General features: G+C 59.3%; 3 protein-coding genes across 5 annotated transcripts in view; 2 read left to right on the top strand and 1 right to left on the bottom strand.

Annotated features, from left to right (window-relative positions):
- Window positions 1–2,038: 2,038 nt before the first annotated feature.
- DLX5 (distal-less homeobox 5) lies at window positions 2,039–4,418 on the top strand. Its single transcript, XM_048951164.1, is given in 4 exon segments — window positions 2,039–2,523; window positions 3,433–3,617; window positions 3,734–3,969; window positions 3,971–4,418. Coding segments are annotated over 4 exon segments (861 nt in total). The 5' UTR covers window positions 2,039–2,171; the 3' UTR covers window positions 4,059–4,418.
- Window positions 4,419–7,495: 3,077 nt separating this feature from the next.
- The window catches only part of LOC125695907 (uncharacterized), a 36,476-nt gene continuing 22,535 nt past the window's right edge, over window positions 7,496–21,436 (top strand). Inside the window, exon 1 of one of the 3 annotated variants that reach the window (XR_007378092.1) lies at window positions 7,496–7,610. Coding sequence is in view for 1 of the 3 variants with exons in the window: in XM_048950957.1 (XP_048806914.1) it covers window positions 15,022–15,671 (650 nt within the window). In the remaining 2 variants the exon portion in view is untranslated. Of the gene's footprint in view, window positions 7,611–12,875; window positions 14,056–14,628; window positions 15,672–21,436 lie in introns of those variants that run through there. The other 2 variants (XR_007378091.1, XM_048950957.1) reach the window with 2 other exon arrangements.
- On the bottom strand, window positions 9,304–12,720 carry DLX6 (distal-less homeobox 6). The gene is made up of 3 exons (XM_048950956.1): window positions 12,284–12,720; window positions 11,652–11,845; window positions 9,304–10,298 (listed from the first exon to the last, which is right to left on the bottom strand). Exons 1-3 carry the CDS (start codon window positions 12,639–12,641, stop codon window positions 10,047–10,049), a joined length of 804 nt encoding a protein of 267 aa, XP_048806913.1. The 5' UTR covers window positions 12,642–12,720; the 3' UTR covers window positions 9,304–10,046.

Here is a 21,436-nt window from a genome sequence, read left to right as displayed (position 1 = left end):
GGTTTATTTCTCCTCCCTGCTCCCAGTTCTCTTTTATTTTTACCCCCAAACCCTTTCCTGCATTCTCTCCTTTCACCACAGGTCTGTGACACTCTCGGGCACTCACTGCCCCTCATCACCGTGTGCATCCCTGCACTGAACACAGCGAGATTTTTGCTTTGAAGCAGACCGCATTTGTTTCCAGCCTCAGGCATGAGGACGTTCAACCCCTTTGCCCCCTGCTTTGGAACCGCCCCTGGGTACAGAGAGCGAAGCCTGGAGCAGTGCGCTGGAAGGAAGCCCTCTGTTGTCCAAGTTCTTGGGAAATCTCCATTTTCTACTGCTGTAAAACATGAGTTAATCCATGTTTCCACTGTGGAGGGTTTTTTTTTTCTTTTTTTTTTCTTTTTTTCTTTTTTTTTTTTTTTTAAGGAAGGGGGGGGGGAGGGAATTCCTTTCATTCTTTGCCAGCAATTTCCATGGAAATACAGTTTCCAGCAAAAACTTTGTGCCCGAGCTAGAATATTTTCTCCAGAAAGTAAAAGATTTTTCTCTGAACAATTGAAAGATTGCATCCAAAAGTCTGAGAGGCTTCATCTGAAATATTTCGCTCGTTGGCTGCAAACAAAGCCCCGAGGGGCGCGGGGACGGAAACGCTCCGAGAACCCTTCGGGTTCCCAGGCGGGGGGCACCGCGCCGCGGGGCACTCCCACGCCGCCACGGGAAGGGCGGTGCCGGGGGACAGCGCCCGCAGCCCGGCCCCGTCCCTCGGTGGGCTCCGAGCCGTCCACTCGGGTCCGGGGCCCGGCGCCCCGCTCCCGGCCTTCCCCCGCGCCGCCTCCGCGGCATCTCCCCGACGCGGGCGGGAACAATCGCCGCGTTGTCCGGCGGCGGCTCCCGCGCTCCGCTCTCCGTGCCCTGCGGGGACAGCGCTGGCGGGGCCGCCCGGCTCCGCGCCCGCCGCCGCCGCTCAGTCTGGGCCCGGAGGGGACGGGCGGCGGCGGCGGGGCGGGGGGGCCGCAGGTAGCGCGGCGCCGCTCCCACGCGCGGCCGCAGCGTGGCGCTATTGTCACGGGCACGGCCGAGCCGCGCTGCGCTCCGGGACTGAGAGCGGGTGAGCGCGGGGCCCCCCGGCCCGGCCCGGCCCGGCTCGGCCCGAAATGGCGCAGCGGGCGCGGGGCCCCGGCGCGGCTCGGGGAGCGTGTGTCGGGAACAAAGCGGGCATTGTGGGGAGGAAAGCAGGGGCCGGCTGTTGCTGAAAACGCGCTCTCCCCACCGGATGTGTTAAATAAAAACCGCTGGGGAAAAAAACAGCGGAAAGTCAGGAAAATCGGGTTCGGGAGGCGTGGGGGGCTGAAAGCTCCCGAGTACGGGGGTCTGTGTGGTCTCCGATGGGACTGCAGAGGCTGCGGATGCTTAAAAAATAATTTGGGGGGAGGGGGTTATATCTGGAAGAGTTTTCTTTTTTTTTTACTTGAATATCGAACTCTTTTTCCTCTGCTTTGACTCGGAATAGAACAAGAGCAAAGTTTTGGTGCTGCTGTCCCAGTCCCCAAATTCCAAATCCCAGCTCCTCTCCTCCCCGCGCTCAGACGGCACCGTCCTGCCCGGACGTGTCGGAGTGCAGTGCCCTGGAATTTATGACAGTGTTCAGCTTCCCCCCATACCCCCCCTCGCTTTCCCCTCTTCGTGTGTTTCAGTGCGAATTGGGAGCTTTCATAAACACGAAAACGCTCCTGGAGCTTCATGGGACCCCCCCAGGCCCCCGAGCATAGCGCTGCGAGGGGACCGGGGCATTCGTGGGGGGGGGGAGGGGGGCGGGGGCTTCCGTGGGTCGTTCCCCATCTCGAAGCCGTTCGGTCACTGCCGTACGGTTAGGACGTTGCTGTCGGTATTCACTTGAAAAGAGCTTGAATGGGACTTCCCCCCCCCAACCCCCCCCCCTTTTTTTTTTTTTTTTTTTTTTTTTTTTTTTTAAGCCAAAGCTTTGTTGTGCTAAACTAGTTGGACGAGTTAGGGTGTCGCTGCTCCCGATTGCTCTGGCCAATGGAACCCGATCCACCCTGCTGTGCGTAAGAGCGCAATTAAGGATTTAACCAAGCCTATGCTGCGCCCCAGCCAGCAGTCTGCCGCAGCCGCCGCGCCGAGCCGCCTCCCCCGGCCATGTCCGCCTGAGCCCGGCGATCCGCGCTATGACAGCAGTGTTTGACAGAAGGGTCCCCAACATCAGGTCCTCCGACTTCCAGCCGCCTTTCCAGAGCGCCGCAGCCATGCACCACCCGTCCCAGGAGTCTCCCACTTTACCCGAGTCCTCGGCTACGGATTCCGACTACTACAGCCCGACGGGGGCGGCCCCGCACGGCTACTGCTCGCCTACCTCGGCTTCCTACGGCAAAGCGCTCAACCCCTACCAGTACCAATACGGCATGAACGGCTCCGCCGGCAGCTACCCCGCCAAAGCCTACGCGGACTACGGCTACGGCAGTCCCTACCACCAGTACGGAGGCGCCTACGGCCGCGGGCAAAGCTCCGCGGGGCAGCCAGGTGAGAGCGGGGTGAGGGACGCGGGGACGGGGCTTCCGCGGCCGCGAGGAAAATAGAAAAATAATAATAAATTAACGATAGAAAATAATAAACGAACAACATATTAAAGAAACCTTTGAAAATTAAGGAAGAAAGAAAGAAAAACAAATTTAAAAAGTGGAACGCCGGGTCCGCTTTTCCCAGCGCATACCCCGTCGGAAAGGGCTCCGGAGAGAGGCGGCCGTCGGTCAGCTTCACCCGGGCCCCGCTGCTGCCTTCCCCATCCGCGGGACGGGAGCACGGCCGGCTCGTGGTGCACCGCGGAGCCGACGAGAGCTGCCGTCCCTGCTCGGAGAGGGGGGGAGCGGAGCGGGATCGGGGGGTTATGCCAGAGAGCGCCGCGATTTTAGCGCTCTGCGTTGCTTCTTTGTAAGAAAAGATATATTGAGAAATACAAAGGAGGATAGGTGGGGATAAAGAAGTATGGAAATAACGAGAGCACGCCGAGCGCCCGGCGCTTGGTTCAGAACGAGAGGGACCGCGGCGGAGCTCGGGACGCGGTGCGGTGCCGGAGCGGTGCGGAGGAGCGAGTGCCTGCGGGGCCGGGTCCTTCCCTTCCCTTCCCTTCCCTTCCCTTCCCTTCCCTTCCCTTCCCTTCCCTTCCCTTCCCTTCCCTTCCCTTCCCTTCCCTTCCCTTCCCTTCCCTTCCCTTCCTTTCCCCTCCCCTCCCCGCGGAACACGGGGAGCCGGAGCCGCGCGTGGGGCTCCCGCAGCGCCCTCCCCGCGGGGAGCCCGGCGGGCAGGGAGGGAGCGGCCTCCGGCGCGGGCGGCCCGGGGGGAGCCGCGGGGGCCCGTCGGGACGGCGCCGCCGCCCGGCCCGCGCCTTAACGTCTGCGTGTGTGTCTCTCTCCCGCCCTTGCGCCCGTGCAGAGAAGGAGGTGGCGGAGCCCGAGGTGAGGATGGTGAACGGCAAGCCAAAGAAAGTGCGCAAACCGCGGACTATTTATTCCAGCTTTCAGCTGGCGGCGTTGCAGAGGAGGTTCCAGAAGACCCAGTACCTCGCCCTGCCCGAGCGGGCCGAGCTGGCCGCCTCTCTGGGACTCACGCAGACGCAGGTACGCGGCTCGGGGCGCTGTGGGGCGGGGCGGGGAGGGGGGGTCCCGCAGCGATCTCTGTTGCCCGCGCCCGGCCCTGACCGTGTGGGTTTCCCTCCGCTCTCCCCCTCCCGCAGGTGAAAATCTGGTTCCAGAACAAAAGGTCCAAGATCAAGAAGATCATGAAGAACGGGGAGATGCCCCCGGAGCACAGCCCCAGCTCCAGCGACCCCATGGCCTGCAACTCCCCGCAGTCGCCGGCGGTGTGGGAACCTCAAGGCTCGTCGCGTTCCCTCGGCCACCACGGGCACGGGCACCCGCCCGCCGCCAATCCGTCTCCCGGCAGCTACCTGGAGAGCCCCTCCGCCTGGTACCCCCGCCGCCAGCCCCCTCGGCTCCCACCTGCAGCCCCACGGCTCCCTACAGCACCCTTTGGCGCTGCCCTCCGGGACGATCTACTGAGGGCCGAAGCCTTCTGCTTCTTTTGTATTCCGCTCCCTGGACTCCTGTGTTTTACGGTTAAGGAATAATAACGAAAGGAATGCGTATGGGGGATTTTTAAAGGGAAGCGAAACAAACGACAACAACAACAACAAAAAGGTTAAAATGTGTAAAGCTTGTGCATGTAACTTATTGCATTTCAAAGGAACCCTTTTTTATACCGTGCGGACGTTTTTCGGCTCAGCTGTGGACACTGTCAATGGTGCCTTGAAATCTATGACCTCAACTTTTCCAGAGACTTTTTTTCAATGTTATTTTAACCCTTGTAAATAATTGTAGATAGAGGAATTAAACTGTATATTCTGAATAAAATAAAATTATTTCGACCACGAGAAGCGTTCCCAAATCACCCCTTCTGGAAAAAAAAAAAAAAAAAAAAAAAAAAAAAAAAAAAAACAAAAAAAAAAAAAACAAAAAAAAAAAAAAAAAAAGCCCAGATGCAGACGGAGAGGCGTTTTGCCGGGCCGGAGAGGAGAGAAGGGCAAAGCCCCGCTCCCCACGCTCCCGCGGGTTCATCCGGTGCAGGGATTCTCACCGCTGCATCTGCGCGCACGGGGCGGGACATCCCCGGGCCCCGCGGGTGGGACGGCGGCGGCGGAAAAATGGAGGACAGCCGGGATGCGCGGCGACATCCCGATGCCGGGAGCAGCGGGGCCGAGGCGAGCAGCGGGAAGGCGGCCTTGCGGCGGGGCAGGGGACCGCGAGCAGGACGCCCGGGGCGCTGCGGGCGGTCCCGGCTTTAGGATTTATAGGGAGCGACCGCGGAGCTGCTCGGTTGGTCTCTTTGGCCAACTTCCATCTCCTTCAAAAATCAAATTAAATGAAAAAAGAAAATCCCGACTTTTTTATTTTCTTCCTCCTCGTTTAGCTTTAGTCAAGCAGTATTCTTTTTATTTTTGCTGTTCGTTTGGGACCTGTAGCCGGAGCTTCCCCCTTTCGCCGAGATTTCTCCCCTCAGACCCCGAGATGGCAGCCCCGGCTCGGTCCCTCCCCGCCGGTCCCTTCGCGCTCACTCCTTCCCTCCCCCACCGGGAGCCCGGGGGCGGCGGCAGCGCTGGGAGCGCCGGCACTGTGCCCCGGGCAGAGGCCCTGGCTGGGAGTCGCACCGCGCCCGGCCGCTGCCCCTCTGCCCGCGAGGTGAGCAGCCCAGCGCCGGTGGGGACGCTGTGCTGTGCCCTGTGCCCTGTGCTCTGTGCTCTGTGCTCTGTGCCCCGTGCCCTGTGCCGGCGCCTGTCCCGGGGCCTGGCGGCGGCCGAAGAGAAACCGTGAAGGGGATGGGAGACGGGATGGGATGAAGTGTCCTTTGTCTGACGCTCTCTTTGGGCACGACGGATTGCTGGCTCGGGAGGGTTGGTTTTTTTGTTGTTGTTGCTTAATTTTTTTTTCTTTTTTTCCTTTTTTTTTTTTTTTCTTTTTCTTTCTTTTTCCCCTCGCTCTCTCTTCCCCGCCCTTCTCTTTTCCTGGCGGCCACTTCCATGAGGAGCCGGGGCAGCTCGGGGATCCGAGAGGAGCCGCATTCCTGTGGGTGCCGAGCGGCTCCAGGGCTGAGCCGCAGGGCCTGACACAAACACGCACAGACACACACACACACAGTCAGACACACACACACACACAGCCATGGGCACCATGGAAAACCCTCCCCCATGGATCCCTGCTGCGCTCCCCCACCATCTCTGCTCCCCTTGGCACAGAACGGCTTCCCTCTCCCAACCCCGTGTCCCCCCACCCGCAGCGCGGCTCTGCGGACACTTCTCGCCTTCTCTCCCCATCCATGCCCACTCCGTGTCCACTCCATCCCCGTTCCGTGCCCGCCCCGGGGGTCACCGTGCATGTGGCAGCGATTACAAATATCTGTGATTCGTGCCACGCGATTGATACACTGAGGTGGTTGTGGGGGTGGCTGTAGGACGGAGATGTGTTGCTTCGGTAAAGTCGGGGTGGAAGGGAAACCCCCCTTCTTACTCTCAGCGCTCGGAGCAGCCGCCCGCAGCGGGGCAATGACCTGCCAGAGGGGTCGGGCGGGGGCTGTGGAAATGGAACCGCAGAGCTCGCACGGGGCCGCCCTTCCACTCTGCTTTTTTTTGGGTGAGGAAGAACCTGTGTTCCATCCTCGATGCTGCCCTTTGTTCCGCGCAAAGTCCGCTCACACGGCGGCGAGGGCCGAGCCCCTGCCCTCCCCTGGTATTTGCGTACCCACGGGAGCCACGCTCCACTCTCAGATTCCGGCCTCGTACTTTCCCTCCCAGGTGCGGGCCCGCAGCCGCCCGCCCGCTGCCGTCGCTCTTCCTGGTGGGGCTGCCTGAGCGCGGACTCCCCGGGCGCTGCATCCCCTGCCCGGCTCCTGTCAGGCAGCGGAGCCACCCTCCACTCCGGGAAACTTCTGCTCTCTCCTCGATGCGCGTCACACAGCGCCTTTGCAGGGCTCGCGCTGCCCGTGGACCTTATCTCTCCTTTCCTAAGCACCGCTTCCATCCATCCCCGCGCGAAGGAAGGCCCCGAGCTGCAAGAGCCGCCGCTCCCCTGTCCCCATTGTAGCCTCCAGCCACATGCGGCCCTGCGCCCACCGTCCCCGGGGTTCACAAAAGCGCATCAGGAGGCGAAAGGGAACCCCCCCCCCCCCACGCGCGAACCCCGCGAGCCTCAGGTAGTCCTGTTAGTCGGGCTCTTTGAGCTTAATTAATGACAATTAGCAGGTTGCGCGCTAATTTCCCTAAGGATCTCTGCCTGCTGCTGCTGCAGGGGTGCGGGGCAGCGCGTAAGGCCGCTCCGCACCTCGGCGGGGGATGCGCGGTACCCGCCGCCGGCCGCGGGCGGCGGGCAGAGCCGCAGTGCGGGGCCGGGACCCGCCGCGTCGCCCCGCTCATCGCCCCCCAGCGCCCGTCAGCGCCCCGCGCCGCTCCCCCCGGGCCCCGCACCGCCGCGCAGCGCTGATTCGCTCCTTTCTTAATTCCCGCTCCTCTCGTTCCCTCGGAATCAAACACTCTTTTGTCCTTCGGAGTTTGATTTGATCGCTCCCGTTCGCGTTTCACTTTTGTGTTTCTCTCTCCCTATACCATTACTCATTGAGTGCCCCGCGAAATTACAATCGTACATTTTCAACTCAGCAACCCATTTGCAGTGCAAAAATAGGGTCTGAATAATGGCTGAATGAGCCCTACTGGACAGTTTCAGATGTAACACTCCGTAATAATTACATCGCGGGCTGGATTAGGATGCTATTATCATAATCTGGACGTTTACAATTATCTGTAATTTGCAAAGATGCGCCAGGTCTTGATTACAGCCGTTTTTTTTATCAAGCTAACCATCACTAAACAGTGACAGTAATAACAGCTAATTTTGCTGGCAATATAAGAGGTGCCGGGGTGTGCAAACAATTTCACACCTGGATGTGCTCACTCAACCACGAATATAGAGAAAGCGCTTCTGCCCTGAGCCGCAGAAAAATACCCCGCACCGTTCGGGCTCAGTGTACGCGCGCGGCCCCGCGCCTTGCCGGACCCACCGGGCACGGTAAGTGTGGGGCTCCGCGCTCGGGGTCGCTCCGCGCCTCTTCCCCGCCTCCCCCCGGGGCTCCGCCGCCGCTCCCCGCGCGATCCCCCGGCGCCGCGCCTCCGCTCTCCGCAGCCGTGCGCGGAGGGAACAGCGCGCACAGGGGCGGCAGGGCCGGCGGGAGGGCGGTGGCGGGGCACCGCGCAGCGCCTGCGGCGAGCGGCGGCCGAGCGGGGGCCGGGATGCGAGCGGGCGGGCGGGCGGGCGTGCCGCCTCTCGGTCCATAGATGCCGCTGTTTCATGAGAGTCGGCGGCCGCGCGGGTGGGACGCGGCTCTGCCCCCGCTGTCACTCGCCGCCCATCCCGCCGGCGGAGCGGCCTGCCCGCACCGCTTCTCCTACCGCGTTACTCTCACCGGGCTCTTTTTTATCACTCCTTTGCTCTTTGGCCGTCTGGCTTTCCCCGGATCCTGCCCTCGTGGGAGGTTGTAGGGGTGCGGGGGGGAGGCTTCCCCGCGGCCCGCAGCGCCGGCTCGGGGCGGCGACGGAAGGGTTAAAACCGACTCTGCACAACTGGCCGGCCCGGCCCGGTTCGGCCCGGCCCGGCTCAGCGCATCCGGCGCGAAGGCCGCGCTCCCCCCTCGGCCCGCACTCGGGGCCGCCGCCGGTGTCATTTGAATAATGCGGGGAGCCCCGCTCGCAGCTGTACCGCCGAAGCCTCTTCCATTCTTTTCAGCATTATAATTTGGGTTAATTTTCAATTTTAGGCCCTACGTCTCTGCAATTTGTGTATGAATAACAGAATAATTTTCCTCTTTTGTTTCGCCTTTCCTGTTCCCGAATCTAAATAAAGATGGCTTTTTAGTATTAAAAGTGGAAGAAAATTACAGGTAATTATCTTTGACGGTAAAAACGCTGTAATCAGCGGGCTACATGAAAAATTACTCTAATTATGGCTGCATTTAAGAGAATGGAAAAAAAACCTTCTTGTGGATAAAAACCTTAAATTGTCCCCAATGTCTGCCTCAAATTGGATGGCGCTGCAGCTGGAGGCTTTGTTCGGGGCTGATCCTGGGGAGCTCTGAACCCAAAGTTTCACAGTGGGAAGGGGAAAAAAAGAAAAGAAAACCTTTTTCTTACTGTAACAATGCGAATGGTAGGAAATGACAGGACCGAGCAGCTCTAAAGCACTCCGAAGACTGACAGAGCGGGGATGTCGATCCAAAAAAAAAAAAAAAAAAAAAAAACCAAAGCAAAAAAAAAAAAACAAAAACCAAACCCAAAAAAAAACACACCACCCCCCAAACGGGGTCTCTGGGTAAGTAGTCTTTGCTTTGTGTCTAATTACAGTGAGTGTCCTTTGCACGCCTGTGTGTAGCTGTCATTAGACGGAGCGCTCCGCGGGCTCTGTCGGCCCCGCGGCCGCCGCTTCCCGCAGCGGTTGTCCCGGCGTTGCGGGGCCGGGGGTTGCGGGGCTCTGCCCGCCGCGGGGTGGGTGCTGCCGTCGGGGGGTTCCGGGCCGGGGCGGCACGACGCTCTGCGCGGGGAACGGCGGAGGGACGGCACCGGGACGGGACAAGCTGCCCCAGGATTCGGCTGTGCGGGGCTCCCGGACGTTCCCCCTCCCCGGCGCGGGGCAGGGGCCGGGCTGCGGGGCAGAGAGACGCGAGGCGGGCGGGCGCTTGGTGGCTTTTACTCTAGATATGAAAGGAGACCAAACCATACAAAGTATTATGTACAGCTAAAATTCAACAATATATACAGAAAGGTCGCTCGGGAGGGAGGTCCAGCAGCAGGAGCGGGGTGTCGGGCTGCTCCGCGGGTCCGGCTGTCTGTCAGTCCGGCTGTATGTCTGTCAGTCCAACCGTCCGTCCGGCTGTCGGTCCGCCGGGGTTTGCAGGGTGCGGGGCTGCCGGCGGCTCTCCGTGCGGTTCCCGTCGGGCTGCAGATGCTCCCCGTACGCGTGCAGTCCGCGCTGCGTGGCCGTGCTCCGAGCTCGCGGTACATTTTCATTCGCAACCAGTTCTTTTTATTTAATTTGTTTTCCCTCTTCATTTCGTTACCCCTCCTTTTCTCTCCCTGTTTAATTTTTTCTCCCCATCCGCATTCGGGGTATGACAATGAGGGAGCTCGGAGCAGTCTCTCACCGCGCAGTGTCCATAGCTCACGGAACGCAGAGAGACAGCCCTGCTGCGGTTCGGGTCCTTCTCGAGGGCGAAGTCAGCCAAAAGTCCGCGCACTCCGCACAGAAAGAGGCGGCGGTGCCCCGGGGTCCGAGTGAACATAGAGAAGCGTCTCCCCCGCGCCGCAGTGGGACGTGGCTCGTTCTGCCCGAGAGCGATCGCTGAGGTTACTTCAAAAAAATGAAACAAACGAAAGGCAACCCCCCCCCGCACCGCCGCTCCGCTCGGGCCGGGCCGCGCCGGGCGTCCTCGGGCCGTGGGTTGTCTCGGACAGTTCACATCATCTGCGGTCTCTGCATTGTGTCTTGGTGTGGAGAGGAGTACCAGTGGGAATAGCCGGGCATGTAGCTGTTGGGGGGCATGTTGACGCCCTTGGCAGACGCCGAAACGTCCCAAACCGGCGGCAGTGCCGGGGAGCGCGGGGACAGCGCGGCGGAGCCGGGCAGAGGGTCGCTCTCGTGGGGGTTGCTGCCCTGCTTCAGCAGCTTCTTGAACTTGGAGCGCTTGTTCTGGAACCAGATCTTCACCTGCAAGCGAAAGGCAGCGAGCGTTAGGGCTGCGGGAACCGGGGCTGTGAGGGCTGCGGGGACTGTGGAGTGAGCGCCGGGGCAATGGGTGCGGAGGCAGCGCCGGGACGGCCTGGGGATGGGGTGCAGCACGCATGGGGCGGGAGTCATTGCGCTCTACTAGTGCCTCGTTCCGAATTTTGGGGTGACTCCATCACCTGGCGGCTGTTGTCAGCTGCGGGCATCTGCCTGGTTTGGTGCCAGGAGCTAGGAGCCAATGGACAAAGGGCACCGTGCGCGCATCGCGCATCCCAAAGCGTGCGCGGGTCCTGGGGGGGAGGGGGGGGGAGAGGCACAGCGGGGCCGGGCAGCGACTTTATTGGCACAGGTCTTGATCAGGAAATGGAAATTCTCATTTCTCAGAGAACTGCTGGCTGTGGGAACGGCTCCGGGCCCCGTCCCACCTCCCTGGCTGAGATCAGCACCCGGGTCGGGCTGCGGAACTCACAGTTATTACAGAAATTACTAAAAGGGAAGGCTAAAGTATATATGAAACTATATGCCTCAAAATCGAACAAAGGTGGCTTCCTGTGTGAATCTGACCTCACGGACTCGGCAGATGTACCGTTAGGACTACGTCTATCTGCACCGTCAGCTCGGGCCCTTACACCTGCGCAAGGGAAGCAGCGCGCACCGCACCCATCGCTGCAGCCACCGGCTCTGTCTCCGTGCTTCACGTTTGAGGCGTATTTTAAACCCTCTGTCTGGAAGCAGCTGCTATTACTGGTCACGGCAAAGCACGGACTCTACTCGCTACAGCTCCCCCGGCCCAAACCCATCCACCCGGCTTTCTCGCTGAGCCCCTGCTCTGGGCCCTCCAGTCCCTCTCCCCGAGGCCGAGATGGGCCCGGCCCGGCTGTGACCCGCGTTCGGCCCGGCCCAGCGCCACTGCTCCGCACACGGCCGCTCCGGTCCCCGCATCTCTGATCACCTCCGCACATTTTGCCCGGCGGCGAGCACTGCGTTGGCGTTCTCCATCCAGGCGCAATTAACCATCGAGCTCACAGGTATCTCCTAACGAGTTCCCGCTTCCCCTCTGCCTATAGGTCGCTGCGTGGCCCCGCTCTCAGCCCCGCACCGGGCCCAGCGCCTCTGCTTTGTTCTTCTCCTGCAGCCGGGCAGCGCTGGCGCCGCGATCGCTCCCATCCGAACAGAGAGGCAACTCCAGCACTTTATTGTGGCGGCGGAAGGGCCGAGGGAAGGGCCCCGCTCGGCTCCTCCAGCGGCGGAGCGCTGCGCGGCGCGCACAGATCCGAGCGCGGCGGTGCGGGGCCGGGCCCGGGGCAGCGGGCGGTGCGGGGCCGCCGCAATTACCTGCGTCTGGGTCAGGCCGAGGGAGGCCGCCAGCTCGGCTCGCTCCGGGAGCGCCAGGTACTGAGTCTGCTGGAAGCGGTGGTTTAACGCCTGCAGCTGAAGGCTGGAGTATATGGTTCGGGGCTTCCGGATCTTTTTCCCTTTCCCGTTGAATCTGATCTCGCCGTTTTCGATCACAGTCGTTTTCTGCTGATCTGCAAAGCGAAAAGCCGCAGCTGGGAGCTCCGCCGCAGATTGCCCCCCAGCCGTCCCCCCGGGCCGCGGACGCCACATAACATCGTGCGGCCCCCCCCGGGGGAAAATAATTAACAATAAAAATAACGAGTAAAACAAAAAACGAAAGCGGAAGGTTTGGAAGCCAGGGCCTCGCGGCCGCACACAGCTCATCGCCCGGCTCTCGGGAGGCAGCAGCCCGAGACCTGCAACAATGCTTTCTCCCCCCCCCCCCCCCTCTCGCCCCTCCGCACGCTGCACGCAAACATCGGCTCCCTGCGAAAAACAGCGTTGCGCGGATATCGACGAGACGGCCCCGCAGCGCGATGGGGGATGCCGGCCCCGGGGGGAGGAAAGGGGGGGGGGCACGGCGAAGGGGAGAGGCGAGGGGGGAGGCCGGAGCTCCGGGCCCCGCTCACCTGCGTCGTCCGGCCGCGTCTGGCTGGGCGCGCCGCTGGTGTGGTAGGACTGCAGGTAGGGGCTGTGCTGCGAGTGGCTCACGTAGGGGTAGGCGGCGAGCGAGCGGTGGTTGTAGGAGCCGCCGGTGCCGGAGTAGGGCGAGCTGTGGTGGTGGTGCTGGTGGTGCGGGTGCGAGCCGGCGGCGGAGTGCAGGCAGTGCAGCGGGTAGTGCGCTCCGGCCATGGCCGGCGAGCTCTGCTGCGAGTGGGGCGGCGGCGGCGGCTGCGGCGGCGGCTGCTGCTGCCCGAACTCCATGAAGGCGGATTTGGAGGAGTCCTGCGCGTCCAACCCGTCAGCCATCGTGGTCATGGTCATCATCGACGGCGGGGAGGCAGAGAGCGAGGCTCTCCGGCTCGCCCCCCGCGCCCGGCCGCCCTGCCCGGCCACCGCCGCGGCACCGCTGGAGGCGGCGGGTTTATTTTTTTAAGGCTCCCGTAGTGCGAGAGGGGCCTTGTTAACCGAGGGAGGGGAGGAGAAGGGGAGGGCTGTGTGCGGAGGGGGGGGGGGGGGGAAAGGGGGGGCAGGGCTACTCCCGGCGCGTTTTGTCCCCGCTCCTCATCCCCCCGCCGGGTGTTTTTGGGGGCTGGCGGAGTCCCGGGCGGAGGTTTTAAGGTGGCTTCTGCCAAAGTTGGGCTCCGGCGCGCCTTCGGCGTGAAGGGCAGGAACGCCACAAGTCGAATGGTTCGGCTCCGGAGGGCAGCGCTTCCCCATTGGTCACTCAGCCTCCTGACGTCACCGCCCCGGCGCGCCACCGCGCGCGCAGCCCGCGGGGGCGCGCAACTCCCCGCCTCCCCCCACCCCGCGCAGAACGAGGAGCGCGCGTTGCGCGGGGCGGGATGAGGTGCGGGGCGAGGGGATGCGCGCCCTCAACCCCCCCTTCCCCCTTCTCTCGCCCTTCAATCACGATTTGCGCGCTATTTTCTCTCTTGCGCGCCGCCGCCGGCCGCGCGCGCGCTCCCCGCGCCTTTTTTTTCCCCGCATTATTATTATTATTTCTTTTTCCGCCTGCGAGCAGCCGGCTCCCGTAATCGCTTTCAAATATATGCAAATGGCTACGTGCGGTTAGCGGTTTTGGCAAAGCTTGATTAGGATATAAACGACCCAAGGAAAAGCGCCTTCGCCCTAAATTTGTCTTTAGATTACAATTCCGGTTGATTTTATTTTATTGTCAACATTGTTAATGATAAAAATAGAGTCGTTTTACAGTTATTTTTACTTTCTGGAAGGAGGCAATTAGACTTCTAATCAGGAATACACAAAAATCTCCCATGATTAACTGCAGTACTTTGTTCAAATTGCTGCTATAAAATTCAGAACAATTTGCCTGTAATGATTATGGACTGGGTTTATTTTGGGAGGTGGAATAAAAGTGGATATAGCATAAATTATCCTCTAATTATACACCAGTGTCGCCTCAATTATCCTCTTATCAAAATGGTTGTCTAACTGCCGCATTTAGTTTCAATTCTCTCCTTTTTTTCTATAAAAAGAACTTCATACCTTGTTATTATTAATCCATTTATTATTTGCAAGGGGATTTATATCCGAGCATCCAGGTGGTACTACCACTTCTCTCTCAAAGATGGACCGGGGAAAGACATTAACTTTGATCCGGCACCGCGGAGGATCTCTCTCCCCTCTCTCCCCTCTCCCTCTCTTTTCCCCTTTCCCTCGCTGAACTCTCCTCTCGGGCAGCACAGCTCCAGAGCCGACCCCAGCGCGGAGGACTGAGGTAGGAAGGACACGGCGTAGCGAGAACCGAAAGTTTCCGCAGCGGGAAGGGGCTGCTTGGATGGAGGCTGCGGGTTTTGAAAACCAACACCGGCACCGGCGGCGGCCGCTTGCGAAGCCCTCGCAGCCCGGAGAGCCCCGGAGCAGCGCAGGTCCCGACACCGCCTGGCACAGCGGCTGTCCCAGAGGACGCTTTCATAGATTTTTTTGTTTGTTTCCTTTATTTATTTTTTTTTTTAACACGTCGCTCTCGGAAATATTCAGAAGGTTATTATTATTGTTAGTGTTACTTCGGATTGATTTTTTTTTTTTCTGATTTCCTATTCTTCATTTCTTTTTGCTGTTTGCCTCCCCCAGTCCTCAGCCCCGGCTGCTGGGGGTGCAGCCGCTGGTGCCGGGGGCCGCGGGGTTGCGGGAGTCGGGCACGGGAGCTCCGGGCCCGGTGTTCGTCTTCGGGCGCTGCAGGGGGCTTGGGGGGGGGGGGGGGGCTTTTGGGAGGGGGTCGTATTTCCCCCCAGCCCCCCCCCACAGCTCCCGTCGGTGTTTCACTTCTCGAGCTTTCGGAGTCGGTTCAGTGACTCTGAATGAGGCTGAAGTGTCCTGCCTTGTTCCCCGGCTTTAACACGAGTTCCACTTGAACACGCGAAAGGGAAACCTGAGCCGGCGCGTATACCCCCACGGCGAACAAAAATATAGAGAATGGGGAGAGAAAGGAGAGAGAGAGTTCCTTCTGGGACTCTGTGTGCGTGGCTGTGGTGACATGCTCCATGGCACAGGTCCATTCTGCAGTACTACTGCTGTATCCCCTTCAGCCCGCTGCTAACATCACCAAGGCACTTTCCCGCAGGTGCACACGTTGGCATTTTCTCTAGCAGCCCGAGCACGCGTAACAAAAGGTGTCAGAAAATGGTCCGGGGAGTGATTGCGACACGGCGCTTCCTTATTTCGAAATAATTCCCTCTGCACAATGGATGCTAGCCGGGAATCGGGACGGGCTGGGCATGCAGAACGCTTTGCTTTAGTATCGAGGTGCCTCCTCGCAGAAAGGGTCGAGGAGTCTGAATCAGACACCGCGGAGCAGAAAGGACAGGGGAAGGGGAGGGAGCCCCGCGGAGCTGCTCCCCTCGGAGGGCGGCAGTGCGACCGGCCGGACCCGGGCCCGGCTCAGGTGCCCCTGGAACCGTCGGTGGGCGCCAGCGGAGCGGGAGCTCTCGGGGACACCCCGGCACCCCGCGCTGCTCCCCCCGCAGCGTTCAGCCACCCTCCAGAGCCGTCGGGACAGCTGACTCCATCCAGCCTCACACCGATCATTTCCCCCAATTTAATTAGGCAAATCTCCCGGTATGGAGCTGCCGTTGATTGGCCGATGTTAATGACACGGCTGCAAGGAGTCACGCTGCTTGTCAATATTTATTGTTTTCTTTTTCTCCCCCCTCAAACCTCTGCTTTCTTCGTGTCCTCTGGCTCGAAGGGACCACACTTTGGTGTCGTGTGGGAGACGGCAGATGTGGGGGTGTTTCTTCTCATACGGCCCCCAGTATGTCGGAGATACCGGGGATCCAACCCGCTCCAGCCACGAGTTGAAGAAATAAAACCTCGGGACTTGAAGGCAGAGGGGTGAGCCGGGGTGAGCCTTGGTCTGCTTTCCCTCTGTCGGGCTCCCCGCAAGCCCCCACGCTCGCCCAGGGGCACGGAGGCCTCCGCACCCCGAACCGGCTGCGAGCCGGGGAGCAGCGCGGCCTCGGTGCCCTCCGTGTCCCCACGGTCACGGGCGAAGAGCGGGCAGAGCGCACCGGGCAGCCCGTGAGAGGGACGGGGTGACTTCGTGCCGCCGCTGCCCTGTGTCACGTTAAGCCGCGTCGCATTAATGATGTTTGTGAACAAGGCTTTCAAAAGACCAAAGCGTGGTTTAAAGTTGCGTTTGCGAATTGAAAGATGTCACAGAAGACACAACGCTTAGAAGGAGCTGACGAACAACAGGAAACGGGGTTCTATTTTTAGGGCATAAAAGGAAGTTAATATAAACGGCCAGAGGTTTCCTATATGCCTCGGAGCACCTTCTGTTCCATTCATTCATTCATTCATTCATTCATGCGTTCAACAATAACAACAGGGGAAAACAAACATTCGCCTTTTCTTTCTCATCCCCTCGCAGGCTTTGTGCGGGTGGGCTCTGCGAGCGGCAGGATCCCGTGCCGGGTTGTTCCGCGCGTGGTTTGCTGGGGGCGGCAGCTGATGGCGCTCCCCTGGAGTGAGCTCGTTTGGTGAGGAGTAGCTGAAGGGATGAGGGATGCGCTGCGCGTATCCTCCCACCCCAGTTCACATGAGGGCCATGGAGAGTGTTTTCTGTCCCGTCCCGAGTAGGGAAGAAGCGTCTTTCAGGAATGATATCCGTGCGCGCGTTTTTTTTCCCCTAGAGAACCCACAAGCAATCCAGTCTCGCAATGCTGTTTTTCAAAGGGACAGAGAAACGCTCAAGTTTGGTGAGAGGACGAGGATCAGTGCCTGACCCTACGCTTTTTTAACAGCAGAATCGAATGAACAAAGGAAAGGGCAGAGCGCTGGGGTCTCCGAAAAGCACCGGGTGGGGAGAGGTGGGAAGCAGAGGAATATTCCTGCTGGCAGCGAGCTGCTCCAGACACATTCTTGCGGAGCGGCTCCCACCGCAGAGGGACGGGATTTCTCCCCGGCTGCAGAACGGCTTCCACGCCCCCGAAAATCGCACGCTCGTGAAAATGGCACACTCTTGAACACTGAAAATCGCACGCACGCGTGCCGCGGCTCTCGGAGCGCTCCTCGGGCCACGCCAAGCGGTCGCGCAGAAGCGTTTGCCCTGCGGCGAGCGAATGCTCCCGACCTATTTTAAGGAGAGGCTCTGGATTTCAAGCCGCTACCATCGGAACAGACAGGCAGGCGTCGATGGCTTTCCATACCGCGAGTGTGAAGGAAGTGGCGGGGGCGGAGGGGTAAACCCCAAGCCCGGCCTCGCAGCTGGATCCCACACGCCGCTTTCTATGTCGGAGCGTGGGTCAAAATAATGGGAGGCAGAAGGGGAAAGATCCAGAGGGAACCAGCCACTGTCTCTTGTACAGATTTGTAGCGAAGGCTTCGCTGTAATTAAAACCTTACAGCCAGATTCGTTCAATGTGTGGCTCTGCGGAGAGCCGGGGGTTGGGGCTTTTTGTTTGCTTAATGTTTTGTTTTGCTGTTGTCGTTGGTTGTCTCCCCCGACGGGGTGTGGGATGGGGGCGGATATCTGCTTTGAAATGGAATTCGGCTCCGGGCTGCGGGTGGGGGACGGGACCCCGCGGAGCCGGGGCAGAGGGCCGTCCGCCTCCCGCACCTGCCCAGGTATGCGGCCAAGCAGCGGGGGGGCCTGGGGAGACCCTGCGGAGGGCTCTCCCCTCCCTGCGGGACACGGGGCCCGCGGGGGTCCTTCCGCTGCGGGGCGGGGGAGCAGCTCCCGGGGCAGCCGCTGGTGTGCGGAGCTCTGCCCGCGGGGTTTCGCTTTGGCTGCTTCCCTGGCGGCGCGGGAACTGCTGAAACAGAGATGTTGGTTTTAGCGGGGACTCGTGTTGGTTTGTTTTCTTTTCAACTGAAAGAAAAAACAACAACAAGAATGAAGCTCTTCTTCTGTCAGCAGAAGAAGACGCCATCCAATAAAAATTAAAAAAAAAAAAAAAAAAAAAAAAGAGAGAGAAAAAAAGAAAAAAAGAAAAAAGAAAAACCACCGCTCTCAAGTGCCCATCTCGGAAGGGCTCAGAGGTGGATGGAAACCCGAGGCTCTTTCAAGTCGGGGCAGGGACTGCAATTTCTGTTGCGGCAGCGGCCGCCTGTTCCCAGACAGAGCCGCGCACCGCCAGCAGCGCGGCCCCGATGGGGGAGAGGGGCTTTAACTGCGGCAACGAGCGCGAGGTCCTCTCCCTACAGTCTGATCGCCTTCGTTTATTTTTAGTACGCTTCAGATGCCTACACGTTTCCCTTGTTGAGATCAGTGCAATTATTTACTCTACCTTCAGGGATGCATTTACCCAAGCGCTGAATGAAAATGTAGTAAACACCGCGCAAAGTCAATGCAGTTATTGAGGTTTATTTAATAGGAAAAGAAGTAAATATCCGGGCTTTGCTCGTTCCTTCAGGCAGCCTCGTTATCTCGAGTCGATTGCGAGGAGGGCTCTTCGCTCATTGCCATGAAATGAGATTGCCCGATGGGTTTATCTCGCATCTCTATCTCTCTACTGCCCCTTTTGTCAGGGTCTCAACGGACTATAAAAACAAATCTAGAAGTTAATTTAGCACGGTAATCCGGAGCGATCCATTATCTGATCTCTCTACAGAAACCCATCTATAGGCGAGATCCCAGATCTCAGGGCGTAAAAAAGAAGGGACCAACATAACGCTGCCTGAGGCGGCTTCGGTCCCCCCATACCGAGGGAACCGCTCTGTGCCGGCGGTCCGAGGCTCACCGCGAGCTGCCCTCCTCCCGACTAGAATTATTTTTTTATTAGTTTTAAGGATTTAATTAATTTTATTTTGGGAGAGAAGCGGGCCGACTCTCCCCACCTGCCCGACCCACGCCCAGCCCTGCACAGCCGCGGAGGGATGCGGGGGGAGGAGGTGGGAGCTCCGCAGCACGGGGTGCGGAGGCAGCGGGCTCTGACAGCGGGGCTGAAACGAATCAGCTCGGGATTGACTTTCCCGTGCTGCGAATTGCAGCGAGCAGCCCTCGTCCGCCCGCTCGGGCAGGTTTTGTTACACGTGCCGCTATAAATACACGGTCCCAGCCCTCCTTCCCCGCCGGAGCGCTCTATTCGACAAAGCAGAAAGCAAAACGGAGAGAAGTGATTTTTTTTTTTTTTTTTTTAATGAAGACATTTATAAGTAACCTAATTTCGTATCGTGGAAGTGAATTTCATGCTAGGATATATTTTGCACAACGTGTAATCTTTTAGAGCCGGAAGACATTTAATTAAAGCCACATTCGGCGCGGCACAGCTCAGCAGCAGTCACACGACCCATGCCTCATTCACATTCAGGATCCGTCGCGGATTTACATTGTTTTAACGCGGGACACCGCGGCTATGACAGAGCTGCGAGGCCCGAGAGAGGCGCGGGGTTCCCACAGGGGAGCTCCCGGCTCCTCATAGCGCTGGGGCACAGGGAGCGGTGCCCGAGGACGGGCCGGAGCCGTGTGTGCGGGGAGCCCGTGGGCCGCCAGGGCCGGGATGGTCTCAGGGAGTCCTCATGAGGGCCAGCGCTGTGCGTTCCTCGGGGTTCTGGGGGAAGCAGAGTAAATAAACCCAAACTCAAATCTTCCCCCCCCCCCACCCCCCCCCGACCCCCTATAATAATTCCCAATCTTTCAACGAAGAACCCCCCCGCCCCCCACGCCGCTCCTCCCTCCGCCGCGCTGCTTCTTTTTGCGGGTGAGAAAGCGCAGCGGGCAACCCAGAGCGGAGGGGCTCTGGTTAGTTTCCCGGTAGGGGTAATTAAAAGTATTAATTGTCTGTGTCGACAGCTTAAACAGACAGGTGCTGCCGAGAGGCCTCGTTAATCTTCCCGTCGTCACGGAGCGGCGGTGGGAACGGGCCGGGGGAGGTGGCGCAGGTGCGGGCTCCGCACGGAGCCATCGCCGCTCCCCGGCACTCCGGCAGCGCCTCCCGGCCTTGTCTTTCCACATCTCCTCGGCCTGCTCTGAGAGAGAGCTCGGACAGCCCCACGGGGTTCCTCCACGCCTCGTAGTCCCTCTCCCTGCAGGCGCGCACTCCGCACTCTCAGCCAAAGCCAGTATGCGGGGCCGGGACGGCCGCACCTCGCCCCGCGCACCCGGCAGCTCCGCACACCGGCCGGCCTCTGCGGGCGGCTCTGCGCTCGGTCCCCCGCGCTCGGGCTCTGCCTGCCTACATCAGTGTGCGTTTTGTTCCCCCTTAGCTCTAGACCAACAAAACACAGCCTTACCCAGAGGATCGGAGTGGTTTTTTATTTTCATAACAAGGGATATTCCCTGCGTTACACACACATACACAACGCGCGCACACGCACTAACCAATGGAAAAGCAAGATATGAGGGTTTGATGCTCTGCTGTGACACGAATAATTGTTGCATCGCGTAACTTCCTATATCTCGGTTTTAATTTGCGGTGAACCAAACAAATATATTTGCGATTTTTAAATAAGCACTCTATGTAATAAATGGGAACATTGTGCATGAATGCCGTTTCTTCCCCTTTTCTTCAGAAGACGTTATTAGCTCTGACAGCATGCAGCTCAGGTTTGGAGGAGAGGATTTTGTAAAGGGATGACAGACAGGAAGGGCAGCAATCATGGGCTTCTCGGGCTAAAGCTTTTTTTCTTTTTTATCAGAATGTTCTGTTCGATGCCATTTATCCTTGATGATAGAAAATTGCTCTGTTGCCAGGACGCTGCTGCTGAAATAGAGGGCAGGAGCCACATTTCCATTTTGCAGCTTGAAAGCTATTCAAATGAATTTGCAGAAAGGGGGGAAAATCTAGAGATAAACAAATGAGAATAAATCGAGTTCCCCTTTCCTTTCTTTTCCTCCCTCTCCTTCTCCCTCTCTCTGGCCGTGTGTGTATGTGTGTGCGTACGAAGGAAGCGCTCATTTTCTGCGTACGGATTTTGGTTCATCAGTGTTTGCAGCACCTGAGGAGCGCTCTAAATCAGGGAACGTTTATTTGCCGCCGATCCGGCCCCTGAGCGTGGAAACATATTAGAGAAATTTATGTACGCGTGTGTGCGGTATGCAGCCACCCACAATTTTCTATGCGTGTGTACACAGACAGATCCAGAAATGCGGTGTTTGTGTGCGAGACGAAGAGGAAATCAAAAACCACGACATCCTCCTCCTGTAGGTGTGATTGCTCCCACCGTTGACGTGTCGGTTCTGGCGAAATACCCCGCCGGTTCAGAACAATTAAAATGTGAAAGGCTGCAGCCGTGGCACCGCGCTTCCATCCCAACCAGCCGAGTGGGAGCCCTCGGTTTCCCTCCCGGTCCTGCCGGGTATTTCCGGAGTCCCGAGGAGCGGCAGCACCGCGTCTGGCTGCAATCCAGTGCGCAGTCCGAGGGCTAATTTTTAATCAGTTTCAAATTAAGCTTTGAATAAAACAAAGCCAGAAACATTCTTTATACGTCGGAACGAATAGACTGACGAGTGACCGCGCTCTTCCTCCGCCGGTGACTCAAGGCTCGAGCAGCTCAAACCCAAGCAGAGGAAACGCGGGCAGGTTGTTCAGCTCTCCTCTCCCGGCGCCCTCAGCAGGGCCGGGCGGGATGCAGAGCTCGGGACTCCCGTGGGTTTGACCTCAGCCCCCAGCAAAGCCCGCTGCCAGCTGGGCAGGGCGCCGAGGGCGTTATGCGGT

Source organism: Lagopus muta, chromosome 7 (genome assembly GCF_023343835.1).
Source record: "Lagopus muta isolate bLagMut1 chromosome 7, bLagMut1 primary, whole genome shotgun sequence".
NCBI lineage: Eukaryota > Metazoa > Chordata > Aves > Galliformes > Phasianidae > Lagopus > Lagopus muta.
This window is presented reverse-complemented; position numbering and strand designations above follow the sequence as displayed.

What these genes read in the sequence shown, in the direction of transcription:
- DLX6 (XM_048950956.1), bottom strand. Translation starts at nt 12,641, where the DNA reads ATGATGACCATGACCACGATGGCTGACGGGTTGGACGCGCAGGACTCC. An exon ending in GACGCGGCCGGACGACGCAG is followed by an intron (nt 11,846 to 12,283) that starts GTGAGCGGGGCC and finishes TTCGCTTTGCAG; the next exon opens with ATCAGCAGAAAACGACTGTG. An exon ending in TCGGCCTGACCCAGACGCAG is followed by an intron (nt 10,299 to 11,651) that starts GTAATTGCGGCG and finishes TTTCGCTTGCAG; the next exon opens with GTGAAGATCTGGTTCCAGAA.